The sequence below is a fragment of the Geotrypetes seraphini genome, chromosome 1 (assembly GCF_902459505.1).
Source record: "Geotrypetes seraphini chromosome 1, aGeoSer1.1, whole genome shotgun sequence".
Classification (NCBI taxonomy): domain Eukaryota; kingdom Metazoa; phylum Chordata; class Amphibia; order Gymnophiona; family Dermophiidae; genus Geotrypetes; species Geotrypetes seraphini.
The window spans coordinates 151,933,823-151,956,818 of record NC_047084.1 but is presented as its reverse complement, the minus strand read 5'-3'; the positions used below and the strand labels follow the sequence as shown (position 1 = coordinate 151,956,818).

Sequence of the window (22,996 nt, the reverse complement as noted above, 5' to 3'; positions counted from 1 at the left end):
ACTATGCACCATAGGACAGCCACTACTGCCACAAAATGCCTCGCTCCTGGTCTCCTAAGGCAACACCTGTATTCCAAAGGCTGCACTCTAATCAAACCAGAGGAGGTCAGAATACAGTTGGCAGGTGTAGAAATGCAGAAGAAAGGAAATTCTTTGATAAGTGGTTTTTAATTATTTTGAATGGCTGCTTCAATTACACATACCAAAGCTTCTTGGCGATCTTCCAAAAATTCTTCAGAAGAGAAGACATGATGCAGTAATAAAAAGATGGATACAAGTGATCAGGCTGAATTTAACAGAGTTCATCTTTTAGCTCAGCTAACTGAGCTACTCTTTTTAATCTACCTTAGAATCTCTGATTAGAAATGAAGGTTGCAAGATGAAATCGCTGGTATTACAGCGATTCAGAAATCTTGTATTAGATTAGATTCACATTTGGAATATCATTGTGTGTGGCACATTCATGTTGACTATGTGCATGGCCAGAAATAAAACAAACTGAAAAAAGTCCTTTTTGATGGCTCTGCTATAAATGGGCTTAGTGTACGGGAAAGGTGAGTCAACTAACAGGAAACTCTGGAATGAGGGGGGCATAGGATGAAGGTGAAAGGAAACAGGCTCAGAAGTAAACTCAGGAAATACTTTTTCAGGAAAGGGTAGTGAATGTGTGGAACAGCGTCCTAGTAGAGCTAGTGGAGACAAAAAGTGTATCTGAATTTAAAAGAAATCTTGGGACAAGTACACTGGATCTCTAAGGGAGAGGAAGGGATAGTAGATGGCATGGATAGGCAGATTAGATAAGCTATATGGTCTGGAGGAAGGGCTGTGGCTCACTGGTTGAGCTGCTGCCTCTGCACCCAGAGATCTAATCCTTGGGCTGCTCCTTGTGACCCTGGGCAAGTTACTTAATCCTCCAGTGCCCAATGCTTTGAATATCAGCTTTGAAATGCCAAATTTACAAAAAGGCAGTATACAAGTCCCCTCTTCCTTCATTTTTCTCTATTTCTATGAAAGGCCCATGTATGAGTGCGCTAAACCCATTTCTTAGAACAGCTTAGTAAAAGCACCTCTCAATTTGTTACACCACATGGAGATAATTTTATAAAGTGATTTCTGCACATATGCAACCACATATATGAGTAAACTGATCCACTTCCTGTTTATATGAAAAAGATTTTGCTTTAGTTGTTCAATCTTTAATTCTTTCCCAATTAGATTATTGCAATTCTGTATATATTGGTTCCACACAAAATTTACAATCAAGATTTCAACTACTGCAAAATATGAAGTGAGATTGATTTCTAAATGCGATAGATATGACAGGGTTATTCCTGTTCCTCAGACTTCATTGGTTGCCATTAAAAGCCAGCATTGGATATAAAATTTCATGTTTAGTACACAAGTCTCTTTTTGTGCAAGCTCCAATTATGATATGTTACATAGATCATTATCCAAGCATACCCCCAAAGCTGTTGATCAATGTATACTCTCTTTTCCTTCAGTAAAAGGTCTTCTATTCATTCAACCTTTAGGGCTCTTTTTACTAAGGTGCGCTAATGGATTTAGCGTGTGCTAACAATTAGCATGTGCTAAATGCTAAGAAGCTCATAGCCTATAGCGGGAGGGGCCTTAGGCGCCTGGACCAATCAAGCCCTAGGATCCTGTGGGTTGGGCAGGGGAGGGGCAGGCCCGCCTCATTTGGACGGAGGTGGGCCTGCAGGCCAGACGAGCGAGGAGTCGTCCGGTCCAACTTGAGAAAGTAAGTCTAAGGGGGGGGTTTCCGGTGTGGGGGGGTTCGTTTGGGGGGGGTCCGGTAGGAGGGGTTGGGCACCCTCCTGCCGGTGATCTTAGGGGGAGCCGTTAAGGGGGCCAGTAGGAGTGGTTGGTCACCCTCCTGCCACGATTGTTGGGAGGGCCGTTGGGGGGGTCGGCAGGAGGGGTTGGGTACTCTCCTGCCACAATCATCGGGGGGGGGGGGTTCTGTCAGCAGGAAGGATTGAGCACCTTCTTGCCGGCGATTTTAGGGGGGACTTGGGGGGGTGGGGAGAGGGGTTGGGCATGTTAAATCTGATTCTGTAACCGGCGTCTGCAATATGGACGTCGGTTACAGAATCAGGTTAACTTTGGGCGGATGTAGGCCCGATTCTGTATAGGACTCCCGGACCGGCGTCCTATACAGAATCCGGGCCTACGGGCCTGATTTTGTATAGGACCCCGATATTGGCATCTGCCTAAGAAGCGTCCACCAATTGCATGTAAATCATGCAGCAACGTCCTATTCAGAATCAGGTCTACACTCCCGGACAGATGCCTTAAATACAGGCATCAGGCATATTTTTGCACTAGGTAAAAGTTAAAATCTTTACCATGACTTCAAAGATAAGTCTAATTTAAACTTTCTATATAAGCTATTTAAACAAGTAATAAGATTTTCCACACAAGTTCATGAGCGTATAACTCCATAAGTTTGGCATCTTGTATACCTGGAATGCCACTTCTGATGGCTCTGTAGCACTGAGATATTTCAGCGTTACGATGATTATTTGAATTGCAATATTTTGTCCAAGAAAATGTGATTCAGAATATATTTGGTTTGGATATATGATTGGAGGATTTTAAATATAGGCCAGCATTTTGCAACCCTACATTTAAGATGTCTGCCTCCCGTCTACAGAGACGCATACCAACGCTTAAGCCTGCTCAAAGTCACTTCTGGGCAAAACCATGCCCATGCCCTGCCTTGGGCGTGCTTAAGCTTACCTGCATGCATCCGTAAACACACAACAGATACCTTCCTCACAAGTGTCCTTCCTCGGCAGCATTTTTTCTAACAGCATGAGTCTACTGCAGCCTAAAATCGGGATGCACAGTTTCAGAATCAGCCCCTAAATCTTTTAGCATACCTTAGTAATATAAAAAAAGGCTTTACTTAGTTCTTTTTCATCCCAAGCTGCCTCTATCTGGAATTCTTTGCCTTTAGAGGTTACACAACCTTCTTACACAACCTTTCATTAAAAAAACCTTTAAAACCTTTTTATTTAATAAGTTTTTATTATATGTTGTTTCTTGAAAATTTGATGCAAGTTTGTATTGTAATCTTGTTATATGAAATCATTTCTATAAAACTTTGTAGACTGCTTAGGACCATTTGGAATAGGTGGTTAAAAAATGTCTGAATTAGATTAGATAAATTACCGTATTTTTCACTCCATAAGACACACTTTTTCCACCTCCACAAGGGGGGTGGAAATAAGAGTGTGTCTTATGGAGCGAATACCCACCCATCCCGTTACCTTATTGAGTTCCTCCGGCGGTCCTGTGGTGCTGCCCTTCCCTCTGGCTGACTCCTGAACTAGCTGCAGCAGCGTCAGAGCGGGTAAAAGTCAGGCGCGAGATTTTCACGCTCCTGCCTTGTCCCGCGTCACTGTGTTAATGGCTGCCATCAGTTCTTGCGAGAACTGATGGCAGCCATTCACGCAGCGATGCGGGACAAGGCAGGAGCGCGATAAGCTTGTGCCTTGCTTTAATCCACTCTGATGCTGCTGCAGCTAGTTCAGGAGTCAGCCGGAGGGAAGAGCAGGACCACCGAACCGTCGGAGGAATTAAAATAAGGTATGCCTGCTTGCTTGCTTGCCTCAGGGGTTGGGGTGCCCTGTCTGCCTCGGGGTGGGGAGTGGGGATGAGGAGTACAGAAGGAAGGAAATGAAAATTGACATGGGGAGGGAAAGAGACAGAGCAAAGAAATGCTTAAGGAGGAGGGAGCATAGGGACAGGGATATGGAATAATGCTGGAAAGGGGAGGAATAAAGATACAGAGATGTGATGCTTAATGGAAGGGGAGGAAATGGTAGACATGGATAGTGAAGAAGAGAAGAAAGATTGTGCACATTGGGGGGGAGCTTGCCTGGCTGCTTGGCTGGAGGTGGGGAGCCCTGCCTGTCACTAGACCACTAGAGGGGGGACAGGGTATAGAGCCTGGCAGGGAGGGGGGACAGGTAGTAGAGCCTGGCAGGGAGAATTTGGTTCAGAATGTTTTTTTTTCTTGTTTTCCTCCTCTAAATCTAGGGTATGTCTTATGGTCAGGCATGTCTTATGGAGCGAAAAATACGGTACATCTTTTAAAATTCTGATGGGTGTAAAAATACACTCCATGACATGATGTTGTGTACTTTGGATTTGGGCATGCACAGGGGCATACCTGCACAAACTAAGTGCTGGTTAAGCCTACATTCCAGGATAATTAGTGGCCAATGAACACTAGAATTTACAAAGACAATCAGGCATTTACTTGTCTTTATAAAATATGGCCCCTGAATGCACTTCTGTAGGTATTTACCCATGGTTCCCTGTTATAAATTACCCTCCACATATCAAGCAATATACATTTTTAAAAGGATATTTAATTTGCATTCTAGAGAGAATTTTTCTTTCTGCTATACCTAATTCATCTTCTCCAAATCCCAAAATGTGACCGGAAAAGAAGCCTCTACAGGAACCACTGTTGCCAAGACATAACGGTTTCTCTTGCCACTGTTTGGTCACAGGACTTTGCTGCAATTGTAAAAAATTTCTGAAATCAAACACACATAAAGAGAAATATATTACTATGTTTATAATAAGACAGAAAAACAGTACAAAATAAGTTTTGTAAAACTCCAGAAAACAAAGCCTGTACTTTATACTTGTGTTAAAAAATGTATATTCTTCACTCATCCATCTCTCTAAATATAAAATAATCCAACATAAGAAACAAGAGCATTTATTTATTTCAATTTCTATCCCGTCCTCCCAGTAGCTCAGACTGGGTTACAAGCAAACATTCACAGTGGAATACATTTGGACAGTACAAAGACTATACAGCAACTTAAGTATAGGTTACGAATGAAGATGTGAGTGCAGAAAGGAAGGTGGAATTTAAGGGGGCAATGGGGGTTGATTGCAGTTGAAATTTTAGTTGAAGAGGAGGGTCTTTACAGCTTTCTGGAAGGTAATCAATGAGTTCTGTAATCTGATTTGTGGGTGGAGTTGGTTCCAGAGTTGGGGGATGAAGTAGCTGTAGGAGCGTTTGCGGGCAGTTTCTGACAGGAGAGACCTTCCTGGGGGGATGCATAGGCGTTTCTCCGTTTCAGAGTGGAGGAGGTGGGTGGGGATGCATAGGGTTAGCTTGGATCCTATGTAGGCTGGGGTGGTGGCGTAAATTCTTTTATGTGCTATTACCAGGGCCTTGAATGTGCAGCGTTGGTGGAGGAAGTCAGTGCTCTGTGCAGAGGGCTGGGGAGATGGGGTCGCAGTAGTTGAGGCTGTGTAGGGGGTGGGTTGCTGCATTTTGTACACGCTAGAGGCGTTTGAGATCATTTATGGCCACTCTGTTAAATAGGGAATTGCAGTAATCCATCCTGGAGAGAACATAGGCGTAGAGGAGTTGGGCTAGGTCTGGTTTGGAGATGTAGGGTGTAAGGAATGAAGTGGCCCCCATTGGCCATTTCTAGAGCTATTTTCCTTTTTTTTTTTTTTTACTAGCCCAATTGCGCAATGTTTTTTTTTTTTTACCTATAGTTTTCATATTCTAAATGTAGCTTAGTTAGGAGTTATATTTTTAAGGAAAGGTTATACAGTGTTTATTCCATGGTGCTCACTAGATATGATCCATTCAGTACACATTTCTGTCATAATTTTTTTTTATACAATCAGTACATAATTATGGTCTCTCTGAAGTGCCATAATATTTGTGTGCAGCACACAAAAACATATCTTTTTGGACAGTCCGATTAAGAACCTTAAGTAACTGAATATTGTCTCTCTTTTGCCATAACTATACCAAGTAAATGCATTAATATTGTCACATTGCCACATTCAGTACAGGCAACCTGGTCTCTCTCTCTCTCTCTCTCTCTACATTCAGTACAGGCAATATGGTTTCTCTCTCTTTTTCTATCTCTTATTTGGATCACACTGGAGTACAGCTGCTGAATGATATCTGGATTCTTTTCAAGCCGGTGTATCCCTCCCTGTATGCACAGACATCATTTCATCCCAAGGGTGAAAACCACCAGTTTCCAGTGACTGTCAGATCCTGTGCAGACATCATTTCATCCCAAGTGTGCATCTCACCAGTTTAAAGAGACTGTCGGTTCCTGCTGGACTAATTCATCTTCCTGCACCCTGACTGCAAAGACTTCTCTACCTTCTCACACATTCTGTACACAATGTTTCCTGTTCGTTGGATATACGGATTCATGATAGCCACCTTCCTAAGAACGCTTTGCTGTACAGTTCAACCTATTTACTGAACAATACCTGGTGTAGTCATTCACCTCTGTCCTCCATCAGCATTACTGGGACAACCTACTCCACACCTCTGGTAACTAATGATTATATGGACATTCCAGACTTTATTTCATATGCTGTGCATCCACTACCTCTTGGTATGGGGAACGAGACATTTCACAAGCTGCTGAACTTTACTGAACTCTATGCTTACATTGAACAACTTAAGAAAATGGACAGATTGCACAAACTGTAGAAAATTTGCTACGAGACGCTCATGTCTCAGTTTGGGAACTTTTCTTTGGGTATTCGCCCACTGCAAACCACGTATTTAGTGTTTTATGTATTGTTATGATTTTCCTTTGCTGTAAAGTGAAACACATGCACATTTCTTTACAACGCATATCCCACAAAGTTCCTTCTAGCTTTTAAGACAGTTATACAGGTATTTCCAGTATCTTCTCTGACACTTGCTAATTTGGTTCTAATTTGGTTAATTTGGCATGGCCTATTGCATTGCATACCAGGGTCAGACATAATATATGATCTCATATCCCATACTCGCATACACTTGATAACTTAATGCCTGAACCTCCTGAGAAAGCTTCCTGCATCCCTTATGCACAGTTTATTCGCTCAACGGCAGGTAAGATATAGCATACTGGTTTCCCCGTCCAGATGACTATACAACCTAAGACAGAGGTTTGAACTCATAATGGGAACTGTTTATCTTCATAGCTTGTGGATTTTGCAGGACAGGGGACATGCTGATATAATGTTGGAGGTAAGAGAGGCATCAGCAAAGTGCAGACTGAGGGTACCGCAAGCTTGCCTTCATTTCAAAGAATAAAAGTAAAAATAAAAAAAAGTATGGGAGATGTCAGCCCTAGCATTGCTAGCAATCAGCAGTTTTGGTTGCCCTAACCAATGTCAGCAAAGGCCTATGGGAAATTATATCAATCTGACTCTGGAATGTTGATGCAGAATTCTGTGCTCCTGCACAGAATTCACATACATTAATCATCCAGCCAGACTGGATTGTTTATCAAGAAGATAGGCTGCTTGAATGGGACAAAGAAGCCAGAGACTAATCCCATCTACCATGCCTGCAAGTATCACACCCTCCTTATCAATTAAACTAATATTGTTTCAAACAGTTTACAAATTCTAAACAGAAAGATACTGGGAAATACAATAGTTTCTATATTCAGAATAAGATTCCAAGCTATAAAAGCCTCCTCTCTGCAACATACATGGATCTATCTCTTTCTCTATCTATCTCTCTATCCCTTCTCTCTATCTCGGGAACCCGAAGCTTAGATCATCACTCCCATCCCCCTTTTCTCTCTCTCTCTGCCTCTCCCTGGAACTTCACGCTTCTCTCTGGACTCTGTAAGGCAGGGAAACTGCTTTGCTCTCTCATTAACTGTAATGCTTATGAATATTGCTTTTCTGTAAGCCTATTTCTATAATATATTCTTTATGCAATCACCTCTGGCTGTGCTTCTTATTTGAGTCTACTTCCTGGTGAATCTTTGGTGACAGTATTGAACTCGGGACCTGGCGTTTTGTAAGGGTGCCTAACATAACCCCTACAAACCTAACATTGTGGGGGCGTTATCAGTCCTTAAATTTGATTTGATCCATTTCAGTTGGCGGAGGTAATAGAAGAAGGTGGAAACTACTTGAGATATGTGGGTGGACAGAGACAGGTGGCTGTCTAAAGTTACTCCTAGGCTGCGTACCTAATCTGCTGCTGTTAGTGACTTGGAATCTCAGGATAGTGTTGGGCATGTGTATTTGGTAGTTTTTTTCCTGATCCATAAAAGTTCGGTCTTGAAGGTGTTCAGCTGTAGTTTGTCATCCAGGTTTTCATGTAGGAAAGGCAGAGTTGGAGGTTGGCAATTTGGGATGATAAGCTTTCGCCTAGTGGGAGGAGTAGCTGGATGTCATCGGCGTAGGAGTGGATTTTAATGTTGTACTTCTGGGCTATATCGATGACAGGTCTGATGCAGAGGTTAAATAGGAGGGGGGATAGAAGGGCGCCTTGGGGAACACCGTATTTGATGGGTTTGGGGGTCAAATTTGTGTGGCCCTAGTAGGAATGTTTGGGTTCTTTGGTGAAGGAAGGAGGTGAACCACTGGAGGGCAGAGTCCTTGATTCCAAGATTACAGAGTCTGGATAAGAGGAGGTGGTGGTCGACAGTGTCAAAGGCCGTGCTGAGGTTAAGTAGGACCAGTAAGCATCGCTGCCTTTGTCGAGAATCAACCATCTGTTATCTATGATATCCAGGAGTACTGACTCTATGCTGTGGCCTGTTCGGAAGCAAGATTGTGTGGGGGATAGGGCAGCTTGTTCTTCTATGAAAGGGTGTAATCGGCGAAGCACTATTTGTTCTAGGAGTTTGGAGACAAATGGGAGGTTGGAGACTGGGTTTGTTAGGGTCGAGGGTGAGTTTTTTGAGTGTGGGTTTGATAATAGCTGACTTCCAGCTGAGTGGTACTGTTCCTGTGGAGAGAGAGGAATTAATGATGGGGAGGATAGATTCCGCCATGGCGTCTTCTGTGGATAGTAGGAGGCTGGATGGGCAGGGGTTGAGGATGGTGCCGGAGGGCTTGAGTTCTCTCAGGATTTCAAGAATCTCAGCATGGGTGGCCATGTGAAATTGGGATAGAGTGGTAGAGGATGGAGTACTGGTGTTGGGGGTATGCTGGTGGGTGGTTGGTGCTAGTAGCAGTGTCAAGATTATTGCGGGTGGTTTGTACCTTGGACTGAAAGAAGTCCGAGAGAGTCTCACTATCAAGTTCAGTTGAGTTGTTGTGTTTTTTTTCCTTGAGTGTTAGTGAAGAGTTGGTTTGTACGGGCGAACAGTTGTTTGGATCTGGCTGGGACTTTCTGTAGGATGTGAGAGTAGTAGGCTTTCTTTGCTTCTAGGATGGCGGCTTTGTAGGTGGTAGATGTGTTTTCCCAGTGAGCTCTGGATTCTGAATTTGGGTGTTTGATCCAGTTTCTTTCTGTTTTTTTCAGTGATCTTTTTATGGATCGAAGGTCACTAGTATACCAGGGAGCAGGTATTTTGTTGATGGTTATTTTTGTTGTTTTTTGTCTGAGCTAGGCTGTTATAGAGGGACTGGATGTTGGAGTGCCAGGTGGAGGCTGCTAGGTCGATGGAGTGAGGATGTTGAGTGTAGGTTTTGTTTAGATTGTGAATGCCTGCGGCCATGACTGTAGAGTTGACTGAGTTAGGGATTCGATGTTGGGTGGGTGGGATAGGGCCTTTTAGTGGGGCTGGGGTAGTTTCGAGCGGGAGTTGGAACTCAATGAGGTGGTGGTCTGACCATGGGTGTAGTGGTGCAGATTGTTTGTTGGGGCTCTGCAGTCAGGTCCCTATGGGTAAAGATTAAGTCTAAGGTGTTGCCTGCTGAGTGTGTGGGGATGGTTACAGCTTGGTGTAATCCCAGTTCGGTGAGGGAGGAGAGGAAGCTGTCACTCATTAATTTTTGTCATTTTCTAAGAATGTAGGCATATTAGAACAGGAAAGTTCAGGTCAGCATTAAGAACTTGTCATCCTTTCTGTAGGGTTTAATTCAAGCTTCTCATACTGTCATGTCACCTGTCAACAGGTAGCTTCCCATAGCCTCTCAATGCTTTAGGTCCTAGATATATTTTATGTGGATTATCCAATTGTTATTTTTAAATAAAGCCTGCATCTTGAACATCACCATCTTCACAGAATTTTTTGTTTTCGCTGGAATTTGTACTTTCTATGGGACTAAAAGGTCAATTTTTTGTTTGTTTTCCAGAAAATATTTTCTAGCATTCTGTTTACAGGAGATTTGTATTGCAGACTTCTAAAAGTCACACTGGTCCTGGAGAAGGCAATCGTCATACTCCTGGACACCAGCAAAGTCCACAGGTAAGTTTTACTCATGGAGTTTGCATCAATTGTTTTGAAACTCAGTTAAACCACAAACTTGCATCCAGTGGCATAGTAAGGGTGAACAGCGCTTGGGACAGTGGTGCCTCTCCCCCTGGCCGCAAGCACCTCCTTCCCTTTCTCCGTACCTTTTTATCTTCTCTGGCATGAACAGCATGCCCACATCAGTGTCGGCAGACCCTTTGACATCACTTCCTAGGCGTGGGTCCTGTATGTGATGTCAGAAAGAGTGCTTATGCCGGCAGCTGGGGAAGTAAAAAACGTATGGGGGAAGGCAAGGGGCGCATGTGCGTGGCAAGGAGAGAAGCGGGGTGCTGAGAGGAGGAGGGGTGCCACACCCTTGGGAAGACCAAGCCCGGAGTAGACTACACCCCTCCCACCCCCTTAGTTTGCATCTTTTTTTATGAACAGATACATAAGTTTTAGTGGCCAACATAAAACTGGACATTCAAAGCCGGTGCCTGGACATAATCTGGCATTGAATATCTTCTGCCGGTTAAATATCAACCAGAAACATGTCTATGTTTTCTGACATCCTCAAAAAGCTTAATTTCCTTTAAAAATACAAAAGTGATTATATTATTTAATTCTTCAATCCACATCAACAATGCCTCCCCTATATTTAGGTAAAAGTTCATACACAGTTGAACTATATGCACATTCTTTTCACATATGCACTTGCAAGATACGCAATTTAAAAAAAATCATTTTCTGTGCATAACGCATGATTTTATCTGCAGAAATGGATTTGAAAATGGCCTTTGGAGCAATCTTGTGTTCTGCTAAAGTAGGGAAATTACAGTAACATTTCACAAGTGCTGTGAAATGGTTGATGGCATTTGGTGAAAATTTGAAAAAAAGCTGATTGTTCTGCATTCCACCTCTCACAGCCCTCTTGTAGGAATGTACATTCATTAGGGCACACTTAGGGCTCCTTTTATAAAGTTGCAGTAGTGATCCCCCCGTTGCAAATGCAATGAAGCCCTTTCAATTCCAATGGGCTTTGGTGCATTTGCTGTGGGAGAATTACTAGCACGGCTTTATATAAGTTTGTTAGTGTGCTTTAAAATATTTAGGGGTGCTTTTACTAAGCTGCACTAAGACTAACACGTGTTTACCACAGCTAACAATGCCTTACCACAGAGCCTGTTCAGGCATCCCATGATAATTTTGGGATTGGCGCATGCTACCCATACGCTAAAACTAAAATGTATTTGTTTTAGTGCTCTCTGTGCGAATCAGTTAGTGCAGCCACATTGCCTTGTGGTTAGGGTATGAGTCCCCACTGCCTAAAAAAATTGGTGGTAGAAGGGGCTTACGTGCTAATGGGAAAATTAGCATGTGGCCATTATTGCAGAAAACTTTTTACTGCAGTTTGGTTAAAGGGCCCCTTAGTGCATGCTAAATCAATTTAATGCTAACTAACCTACAAATTATTATATGTTGATTATTTCCAGATTATTTTCCTTTCACTGGAGTTCCTTTCTACCCTAACCCTTGTTAACCGTGTCGAGCTTTGCGAATGTAGAGATGATGCGGTATACAAACCCAAGGTTTAGTTTAGTTTAGTTTAAAACCTTTTTGTGCATATTATATTTTTAATTCAAATGATGTGTGACATGAACTGAAAAAACTCTCACAACTGGGGAAAAAGGCCCATGAGTCTTATTTATTTATTTATTTATTTAGATTTATATCCCGTTCTCCCAGTAGCTCAGAACAGTCTACAAGTAAACATACACAGTAGAAGTAATTAGACAAATAAGATGTACAATAGGTTTAGATGCTTGGACATACAAGATTGTGCAGTATTTATCAGAGTACAAACAATTTTTCAGAGTACAGACAATTTATCAGAGTACAGACTAAGAGAGGACTATACAGAAATTTAGGGAGAAGTTAAATAGGGGAGAGAAGAGAGAGGTGGGGTTTAAGGGGAGGTGTAGACTGAGGGAGATCAAACCAATATTTTTTTTACCTGTTTATATTCTTGCAGCCTTGTGATGCAAGTAAGTTATTTAACATGAAAATAATTTATATAATGTAACTTTTTTTTAAAAACCTACCCATGCCGGTCTCCAAACACATAGCTTCCATAAAGTCTTTCAGATTGGCATCCTCGATACATGAATCCACCAATCATGTGACCGCTGTTGAACGACTTGAATTCTAAAAGTGAAGGCTCACGTTCTAAAAAGAAACTAACATAGCATTAGGTCTAAATCAATTTATTTTAAAAAAAATCATATGAAGAAACAAATAGAAAAGATAATAAGTGCTACTATGAGTGTGGTTTAACTAACATCAACCATTTTCAATCAACTAGATCAGTGGTTCCCAACCCTGTCCTAGAGGACCACCAGGCCAGTCGGGTTTTGGGGATAGCCCTAATGAATATGCAGGAGAGAGATTTGCATATAATTGAGGTGACAGGCTTGCAAATCTGCCCCATGCATATTCATTAGGGCTATCCCCAAAACCCGACTGGCCTTGTGGTCCTCCAGGACAGGGTTGGGAACCACTGAACTAGATGACTGTTTTCCCTGAGTGATCTATCTAAAATACTGGAATATTTTGTATGTATAAATGTGCATATGGAAAGGTTTGTGAAATAATTCAGAGTCTTTGCAAAATCCATGACATCTGACAATTCTATAAACTGGTGCCTAGAGGTACATGCCATTTATGTTTATTAAGAGATTAATATAGCACCTTTCAGAACTAGAATCAAAGTGGTTTACATTTAAAATCAAGAGACAAGAAAAAAACTACAACAAATAGATAGGACAGATGAAAAATAAGCATAGAAGGGTACAGATATGGGAGAATGGAAAGAATTGAACTGCAGACTACACTGTTGAGACCAGTCTTACATGCTTACTTTAAAGGTCACAGTAGAACGGTGAGTCTTCATGAGCATTTTGAAATGTTGATAATAACGGTCAGACCTAATATCTGCAGGGAGGGAATTCCATAGAGAAGGAGCAATACAAAAAAAAGTAGAATGATGAGTGAAAGACAGACCAGAAGACCAGAGGGACATACAGATGGTGTTCAGGCATATAATGAAGGGGTTGGGAAGGTCTATAGGGAGTAAAAGAGAGGAAAAATATGGTGGGAGACCAGTGTGGAGAGCTTTAGGCCTAAAGTAAGAATCTTATATTTAATATGATGAGTAATGGGAAGCCAGAGGTGATGAATTAGAAAGAAGAGGGAGGGGTGAGATGACACATTATGGTGATGGCATGTGAAAGAAAATGAATAGTTCTGGACCAACTACAATTTTCTTTGAAGAATAACTGGAAGACCAGAATAAAAAACATTAGAAAACGAAGGATGTAAATTAAAGAACTAAGGCCGGTACTGGACAGACTTGCACGGTCTGTGTCCCATATGTGGCGATTTGGTATAGGATGGGCTGGGGAAGGCATCAATGGGAATTCCATTAACTTGGAACATGAGGATGTTACTGGCCAGACTTATGGTAGATATCCTGCAAATAGGATGGTTGGTTAGGTTGGAGAGAGCCTGGACGCCAACTTCAGCATTTGGAACCTAGGTCAATACCAGGTGGACTTTACAGTCTATTTTCCAGAAATATCAAAGAAGAGACAAGTTAATTTAATCATTAATTTTTAATAGGTATAACTAATGGGCAGACTGGATGGACCGTTCAGGTCTTTATCTGCTGTCATTTACTATGTTACTAAATTACTATTACAGTAGTTCATTTTAGATGCCACATGATTGTAAATAAGGGTGGCACATGCATCATTGTCTAAATATGGATGCAGTGAATGGATAAGGTGTAAGAAAGCAAAACAAGACTGAACTATAGAAGATACCTAGGAATTAAAGGAAAGCTAAAAATCAAAAAGGATGCCTAAGTATTTTAGAGATTCAACCAAGGTTAGTAGTGAACTATGAAGGGTAGGAACGACTGTAGGATGGAAAAGATGACCAGTGATCCAAAGGGCCACAGTATTCTGAGGGTTAATGATCAAATGATTAGAAAATTACCAGTGCCCTATAGTATCAAAACGGAATTGTAAGGTGATTAGATTCAAGTTGAGGGGATCTTGGGAGGAGATAAGAAGAATATCATTAGCATGCTTATAAAACTTTATTGTGTAGTTAGCAGACTAAGAAATATGTTAAAAAGGAATGATGATAGAATTGAGCCCTGAGGGATGTTATTTATTGAGAATAAAGCACCTATATGCACTAGGCAGTATTATATAAGGTAGTACTTAAGTACCATATTGCTTAACTGCAAGGAGTGCATATACATGGTCAGAGCATGGGCGGGTCATGGGTGTGTCTCCCAGTTACTTGCATTGTTTATTGTATATTCTGCTACATCCACAGTTCTGAGCAGGTTACACAAAAACATAATGAAATAATGACACACACTACCCCCCCCCTTTTACAAAACTGTAGCATATTTTTTTAGCACCGGCTGCAGTGGTAACAGCTCTGACGCTCATAGAATTCCTATGGGCTTTGGAGCTGTTGCCACCATGGCCAGCGCTAAAAACCGTGGTACGGTTTTGTACAAAGGGGTAAATGAAAAATAAAATACTTATACAATTTACTTTCATCTATTATAACCTGGTTCTTTTAGCAAAAATACAATAAATACCGTGTTTCCCTGAAAATAAGAAGGTGTTTTATATTAATTTTGGGCCCAAAAATGCACTAGGGCTTATTTTCAGGGTAGGTCTTATTTTTTTCATGTACATGATCATCTCTCCCTTCCTCTCCTTCACCCCAATTCTTCCTCTTTCCTTTCTCTCCCCCACATGTTCAGCATCTTTCTTCCCCTCTCACCCATCCCTTTGTGCCTTCCCTCTGCAGCATTTTTCTATACCTCCCTCCCATCCCCCTACGTAGCAGAACCCTTTCTGTCCCTTCCTTCCTCCCTCACATCCCTCGTGCAGCAGAACCCTTGTACAGCTTCTAATCCTCCCTTCCATACAGCATCTTTCTGTCCCTCCCTCCTTCCCTCTCATCCCTCGTGCAGCAGAATCCTTGCACAGCTTCTATCCCTCCCTTCCGTGCAGCAGAACCCTTGAGCAGCCCCCCATGTGCCTTCCATGTACCGCGTTACTGATTACAAGTTCAAGTTTTATTATTTTTAATATACCAACCATCAACATGTATCTGGCCGGTTTACAATGCTAAAATTTAAAATAAAAAGTAAAATAATAATTATATATATAGGGGAGGAGTGAACATTAAAAGATGAATGACAAGTACTTACATGAACTTGAGGATAATAAGGGGAAGGAAGTGTCAATAAGTACATTATTAAAAACAAAATTTAAAAGAAAAGGGATGGAGGGGATATGACATCAGGAATGAGGATCACTTCGTAGAAGCGGTTGAGATGATTTGCTGGCATTTGGAAAGGAGGTATTTAGAGGTTATGGTATTCATCTTGAAATAAGAATGTTTTTAGTTTAGTCTTGAATTTGTCGAGAAGATTTTCATAACGGAGTTGAGGTGGCATGGCGTTCCATAAGGTTGGAGCAACTATGGAGAAGTTAGTTTTCCTAGTATAGTAGAATTCTGATCTGCTGATCTCAGGGTCCAAGAAGGACAGAGAGGGATGATAAGTTTATCGAGAAAAGATGGAAGACGTGAGAGTTTGATTTTAAAAACCAGCATTAAGGTTTTATAAGTGATATGGTGCGTAATGGGTAGCCAGTGGGCTTCTTTCAGGAGGGGAGTAACGTGATCATATTTCTCTACTTTATGTATAAGTTTAATTGCTGTATTTTGTATGAGCTACAAACAATGTAGTTCTTTTTGTGGAAGTCCATTATATAGGGAGTTACAGTAGTCTAGATGGGAGATGACCAGTGAGTGGACAAGGGTTATGATTGCTTTTGTTTCGAGGATTGAAGTTAAGGAACAGATAAGCCGAAGTTTGTAAAAACAAGTTTTTACAACGGAGCTTATCTAGTCGTGGAATGTTAAGGTAAACGGTGCGGGGAGGCCAGGGGGAACACAGAAGCCTTCCCGGGAGGGGGGGGAGGTGCGCAGTCCTTCGGGGTGGGGGGTGGGACAGGCCTTCAGGGGGACAGGCCTTGGGGGGATTCAGGCCTTCAAAGGGTTCAGGCCTTTAAGGGGGGAACAGGCCTTTAGGGGGGGAACAGGCCTTCAGGAGGGGGTGCAGACCTTCAAGGGGGGGGGACAGGCCTTCAAAGGGGGGGGGGGGGACAGGCCAGGGATGATGGCACAGGCCTTCAGGGGGACAGGCAGGCCTTCAGGGGGGACAGACCTTTAAGGGTGGGACAGGCCTTCAAAGGGGGGACAGGCCAGGGATGGTGGCATAGGCCTTCAGGGGGGACTGCCAGACCTTTAAGGGGGGGGACAAGCCTTTAAGGGGGGGACAAGCGTTCAAGGGGGGACAGGCCTTCAGGGATGGGGGGACAGACCTTCAGGGGTGGGGTGCAGGCCTTTAAGGGGAAGTGCAGGCCTTCAGGGGGGACAGACCTTCAGGGGAGGAGGGCCCTGGTGTAGAAGTACATGGAGGGAGGAAGGGAAGGGAGGTTCAAGAGATGTGCATATGCCGGACTTTGGGGGGAGGGGGAAGAAATAATGGGTCTAAAAATAGAGGAGAGGGAGAGAGATGATGGACAATGGGATTTAGGGAGGGAAGGAACAGAAAGAGAGAGAAGTTGGACACAAGGGATGGTGTACTGTGGAGAGAGGGATAGAGATACTGGATAGGAGGGTAGTTAGAAAAAGAAAGGGAGAGATGGTGGACCCTGGGGTGGTGGGGAAGGATGAAGAGATGCTGGATGAAAGGGTAGTTAAGAAAAGGTAGATCTGGGGAGGGAGATGAAAAAAAGGACAGATGCCAGACCTCTGGGGGAGGGAAGGGAAACGGAAGAGGAGGACAGAGATGGCAGATGGATGGTTAGCACGAAGAAAGAAGAAAGAAGGAGACCCTGGCAAACAAGTTATCAGAAGACAACCAGAGCCTGGGACCAACAAGATTTGAATAATGACCAGACCAGAAAAGGTAGAAAAACTAATTTTATTTTCTGTTTTGTGATTACAATATGTCAGATTTGAAACGTGTATCCTGCCAGAGCTAGTGTTAGACCGCAAACGTGAGCTAGGATTTAACAGAGAGAGGAAAAGTCTTTTTTGTTTTTTTATTTTGTTTACACCACAGCACCAGTGTGGTTAGGAGAAGGCAAACGGGGTGAAGAGGCTATAAAATAAACCCACCAGGGGATGTTTGAAAAAAAACAAACACCCAATTGGGCAGGAAAATCGAATCAAAACAAATCGAAAAACCAATTCAATAGGCTGAATCGAATCGAATCAAAATTTTTTTTCCTGAATCGGGCAGCACTAGTAATGACCATATGAAGTGATTGCTGGCCATTCCTATAGTCTATCAACCCCAGCATCCTGTCCTTAAAAGTGGCCATTCCAGATTTCCTGGAGTACCGATCATATTGCAGACAGGAAAGGCCATTCCATGTTGATCATTCCCAGAAGTGGGAGACCCTTAAGGCTCTCCAGCTAAATAATGTTTAATGGACCTACTCATCAGAAAATTTAGGAGGTCAACCTCTTTCAATTAACAGAATGCTCTGGAACCAGGGGTCATATGATGGATATAAAAAGGGGCAGACTCAGAAGTAATCTAAGAAAATATTCTTTACGGGAAAAAATAGTAGGCACATGGAACATTCTTCTAGTATTGATAGTGGAAATAAGGACTATATCTGAATTCAAAAAAGCAGTATACAAGCCCAGAGAATCTCTGAGAGTGAGGAGGGAATTATAGAGAGCTTAGTAGTTGGCATGGAAGGGCAAACTGGATAGTTTGCATAGTCTTTATCTGCTATCATTCTCTAGTTTTTATGCAAAATGTATGGTAGGCATTTGAAATAGCCTACATAGAAACATGATGGCAGATGACCTTCCAGAAAGTTGTAAACACCCTCCTCTTCAACTAAAATTCCAACTGCAATCAACCCCCATCACCCCCTAAAATTCTCCCTTCCTCCTGAATGCACTTCTCCATTCTCAACCTATATTTAAGTTGGTGTATAGTCTTTGTATTGTCCATATGTATTCCACTGTGAATGTTCGCTTGTAATTCGTTCTGAGCTACTGGGAGGATGGGATAGAAATAAAATTAAATAAATAAATAAATAAAGGCCAAATGGCCCATTCAGTCTGCCTATCTGCAATAACCTGAGGTAGTAGAAACCAGTAGTATTATAGAATTAGAGAATGTTTGGGAGAGGGGGGACATGATTGAGACATTTAAATACATCATAGGACATGTCGAGGTGGAAGATGACATCCTTTTTCTCAAAGGACCCTCGGCCACAAGAGGGCATCCGCTTAAACTTAGAGGGGGGAAATTTAGTAGTGACACCAGGAAGTATTTCTTCACGGAAAGAGTGGTAGATCACTGGAACAAGCTTCCGGTGCAGGTGGTCGAGGCCACCAACGTGCTTGACTTCAAGAATAAATGGGACATCTACGTGGGATCCCTACAAAGGTCGAGTTAAGGAACTGGGTCATTAGCATTCAGACTTATTGGGGTGGGTCAGTAGAGTAGGCAGACTTGATGGGCTATAGCCCTTTTCTGCCGTCATCTTTCTATGTTTCTATGGATGAGTTGTAAAGGACAGTTATGAGGTTTAGAGCTTACAGTACTGCAAATAATCCATACTTCACAGTCGATCTTGAGGATAGATTTGGAAAGGAGTATAATTAAATGAAAAAATACAAATCCTAGAAAATCAGAGAGATAAAATCTCAACTTGAAAGACTGGATGTGCAATTACTTATTACAAGCCATCATTCGCCATGTAACTATGTTAGAGATAAGGGGTGAAACCAACCAGGTATTGAACATAAAATTAAGGCATTATCATTGGAATTTGACAGTTTAATAAAGTAGGAGTTTATATATCAAGGTCACATTTTTACAAGGATCCACCAGAAATAGATACATTGCTTCAGGTTTGTGAAATGTGAACATACCACTCCTGTACATTTATTCTTGAATTTTCTTCCTTATTGATATTTTGTTTCATGACCTACTTGCGAACCCTGTCATCCTCTTGCACTGGGTTCCCCATCCGCAGAATGAGAATCACTGGCTGACAACATGAAATGCCCTTTAATCACTCTTAGAAAAATAAATTGACTTACACTATAGAGAACTTACCATAGTCCTTGCCCTTTACTATCTGCAAAATTCTTACTGAGGACCTGTTCTTTCCATTTGAGTCTGTGCATAGTATCGTTAGGTTGACATTCTCATCTCTTGGCTGATGATCCACAGCACACCTGTATAGTGAAAAATACAGAATAATTTTTAAAACTGAATGATAGTCATCAAAATCCTGGTTTTAATGATTACATGTCCATGTAGACCAGTGGTCTCAAACCCAAACCCTTTGCATGACCACATTTTGGATTTGTAGGTACTTGGAGGGCCGCAGAAAAAAATAGTTAATGTCTTATTAAAGAAATGACAATTTTGCATGAGGTAAAACTCTATAGTTTATAAATCTTCTCCCCCCCAAAGGCCTGTTTGAACCCCCCTTCTTTTCAGCATCCTCCAGTTTCCCCCTAGCCTCCCAATCTTAGTTTCAGCTAATTACCGCAGCCTGTAGAGAGGATCGCCGGTGCTATAGCGTTCCTTGCAGGCTGCCATTGGCTTCCGCATCACGTTCCCTCTGCTGCGGTCCCACCCCTCCTCTGACGTCAATACCAGGATTGCGGCAGAGGGAACATGCTGCTGAGGACAACGGCAGCCTGCAAGTATCGCTACAGCACTGGCAATTCTCTCTGCAGGCTACGGTAATTATCTGAAGATAAGAACGGGAAGCCGGGGGGGGGAAACCAGAGGACGCTGCAAAGAGCAGGCATCACTAGTATAAACAGCACTAGTACAGACCTTGGGCCGCAAAATGGTACCTGGTGGGCCGCATGTGGCCCCCAGGCCACGAGTTTGAGACCACTGATGTAGACTGTATTTAGGGTCCCTTTTACAAAGCTGCGGTAAATGCACTGAAGCCCATTCAATATCTATGGGCTTTGGTGCATTTACTGTGGCTTTGTAAAAGGGGTCCTTAGTTTTGCAAAATTAATTAGTCTAATATGTACCGTATCTTTAATCTTCTTAATACATTTGTGATAAACATTTGCAAATTCTGCTGCTTTCATTAAGTTACTGCAGAAAAGAAAATAGCATTGACCTGGTGATGAAGAAGGCACAGCCCTTAAAAGCTAGCCCCAAATGTATTAGGGTAGTGCAGCAAAAAGGTATCACCTACATTTTATTTCTCACTTTTATTTTTACATTATTAGAACTATATTGGTTAATATAATTGAGGTAGTTGTCTTCTGTCTTTTTACAATTTACAACCAAGCAAAACAGAATATAAAGAATAAACAAAAAAACATTAAATCCAGAAATCCAAGAACAGAAAAATATAAGGTGTCAATACGAAAATTAATTTCCAAAGATAAAAAGGCAGTCATTCTAGAAGCATCTACATGTGGAAATAGGAGCATTTATACTGAGCCGATTTAAATCTAAATTAAAAACATTCTTATTTAAAGATGCATTTATTGTTTAACCATCCTTGTCAGGACATTTTACAATTTGCTATTTTGATAGGTTTTTAACATCACCCTTCCTTTTGTTTTTACCCTTGATATTGTAGTTCTTCCCCTTTTTTATTCCTATTAAATCAGTAAGTTTATTTGTCCTATTTGTGACCCTTTATGTATAAGTCATTGTAAAAACCCTACTTTTTTATGTACATTGCCTTGAAATTTGTATAGACGATCCTATCAAATTTTTAATAAAAATTTGAAAACATGTATATATGGCGGTATCAACAATTGACATGTCCACATATGAGGGCCAGCTTCTGTATGTGCAAGATGCTTAGAGGCACTGAGGGGCATAATCAAAAGAAATGTCTAAGTCCGTTTTTCGCCTAAGTCGCTTGTCACCCAAAGTCAGCTAAGTAAAATGTCCAGTCCCGAATAATACATCCAAAATTTTTTTTTTTCTGAGAATCGTCTAACTGTAAGTCCAGCCGTTTGATTACCCAGACTGCAAAGTTGTCTATCTTTATACCACATTCTCGGCCAAAATTCGTCCAAGTCAAAAACGCTTAGAACAAGACCTTTTGGACATGGGTGGGGTCAGCAAAGTGATGGACTGGACACCCAAACATTGCACCAGAGTAGTGGGGTACCTTACAGGGCACTGCTGTGAACTTCACAAAAAGTGTGCCACATACACATCTCACCACAACAACCTTATAGGTCATGGTGAGCCTCCCGAAACACCCCCACAACCTACTAGACCAACCTGTCTGCCACCCCAATAGCCCTTATGGCTACCGGTGCCACTTATATGGCAGTACATAAGGGTTTTGGGGTGCACATGTTTCACCATACATGCAGTGGTTAGAGAGCCTTATGGCTTGGATCCTCCTTTCCATGGTTCACTAGCCCACCCCCCAGACTACTTAAGCCACCTCTGTGCAACTCTACTAGGCTTTCCTATATCAGGCTTCCAGGTGCTGATGTTCCGGAGGCATATATGTGACATTTTTATTACAATTTTTTTTTTGTTTTGGGGGAGGGTCAGTGATCACTGGGGGATCTGGTCACTTTGGATACCTTCTTGTGACTTAGACCTGGTCCAAGTTCCGTCTAGGCAGTGTTGTTAAACTTTCGGTTATACATGCAGTACGACTAAGGACCTGTTTTACAAAGCCGCATTAGAGATTTAAAGGGCTTCGGGGCTGTTGCCACTTGGCAGCCGCTAGTGCGGCTTTGTAAAACATGCTGTAAGTCTAGGGCGGCCCACGTCCCGCCCAAATCCCACCCTTGCCACTCCTCATGACACGCCCCTTTTAGCTCTGGGCGTACTGTGAAGCACTGTGAAAGCCTAAGTCATTTTTAGATACGTCCAAAACCCAGTTTGGTTATCGGCACTTGGACGACTTGGCTCACTGATCATTCAAGTACCGATTTAGGCTGGTTTTTAGATGTATTTCCGTTTCGATTATGAGCCCCCTAGTGTCTTTATTTGCTGTAGGTGTATGAGTATTTTTAAAAATAAAATTATGGCGCCTGCTGTAATTTGCCTGCATCTTCATACATATTTTATAGAAGACTCTGCAATAGTGCTATGTACATTTAGTGGTGCTATAGAAATGATAAGTAGTAGCAGTAGTTTAGCAGAGCCATTTGGAGAAAGTGTGGGGAGAATGTGGCACAATGGTTAAAACTACAGCCACAGCACCCTGGGGTCAAGGGTTCAAACTCACATTGCTCCTTGTGACCCTGAGCAAGTCACTTAATCCCCCCATTGCCACAGGTACATTAGATAGATTGTGAGCCTACCAGGACAGACAGGGAAAAATGCTTGAGTACCTGAATAAATTGTTCTGAGCTCCCCTGGGAAAACAGTATAGAAAATTGAATAAATAAATAGGGAGAAAAGTTTCAGCCTCTGATAACCAGAGCTGGTATTGTGACATCACAATGCCTCATTCTACCAATGCCTAAGAGCCAACCTCATCAGTGATGTCACAATGGCTTCATTGTCCTACACTTGGTTTACTTTTACTACTTTTGATTTCTAGAGTGGCACAGTGGTTAAAGCTACAACCTCAACACCCTGAAGTTGTGTTTTCAAACTCATGATGCTCCTTGTGACCCTGGGCAAGTCGTTTAATCTCCCATTGCCCCCCAGGTACATTAGATAGATT

At 42.1% G+C, this 22,996-nt stretch overlaps 1 protein-coding gene across 6 annotated transcripts in view; it reads right to left on the bottom strand.

Moving 5' to 3' along the window:
• The window catches only part of HHIP (hedgehog interacting protein), a 385,274-nt gene that overhangs the window by 91,611 nt on the left and 270,667 nt on the right, over positions 1 to 22,996 (bottom strand). For all 6 annotated transcript variants that reach the window (XR_004539039.1, XR_004539033.1, XM_033940011.1 and 3 more), the window contains exons 8-10: positions 19,420 to 19,541; positions 12,272 to 12,395; positions 4,440 to 4,570 (exon numbers count right to left, since the gene is read on the bottom strand). Coding sequence is in view for 4 of the 6 variants with exons in the window: in XM_033940011.1 (XP_033795902.1) it covers positions 4,440 to 4,570; positions 12,272 to 12,395; positions 19,420 to 19,541 (377 nt within the window). In the remaining 2 variants the exon portion in view is untranslated. The remainder of the gene's footprint in view (positions 1 to 4,439; positions 4,571 to 12,271; positions 12,396 to 19,419; positions 19,542 to 22,996) is intronic.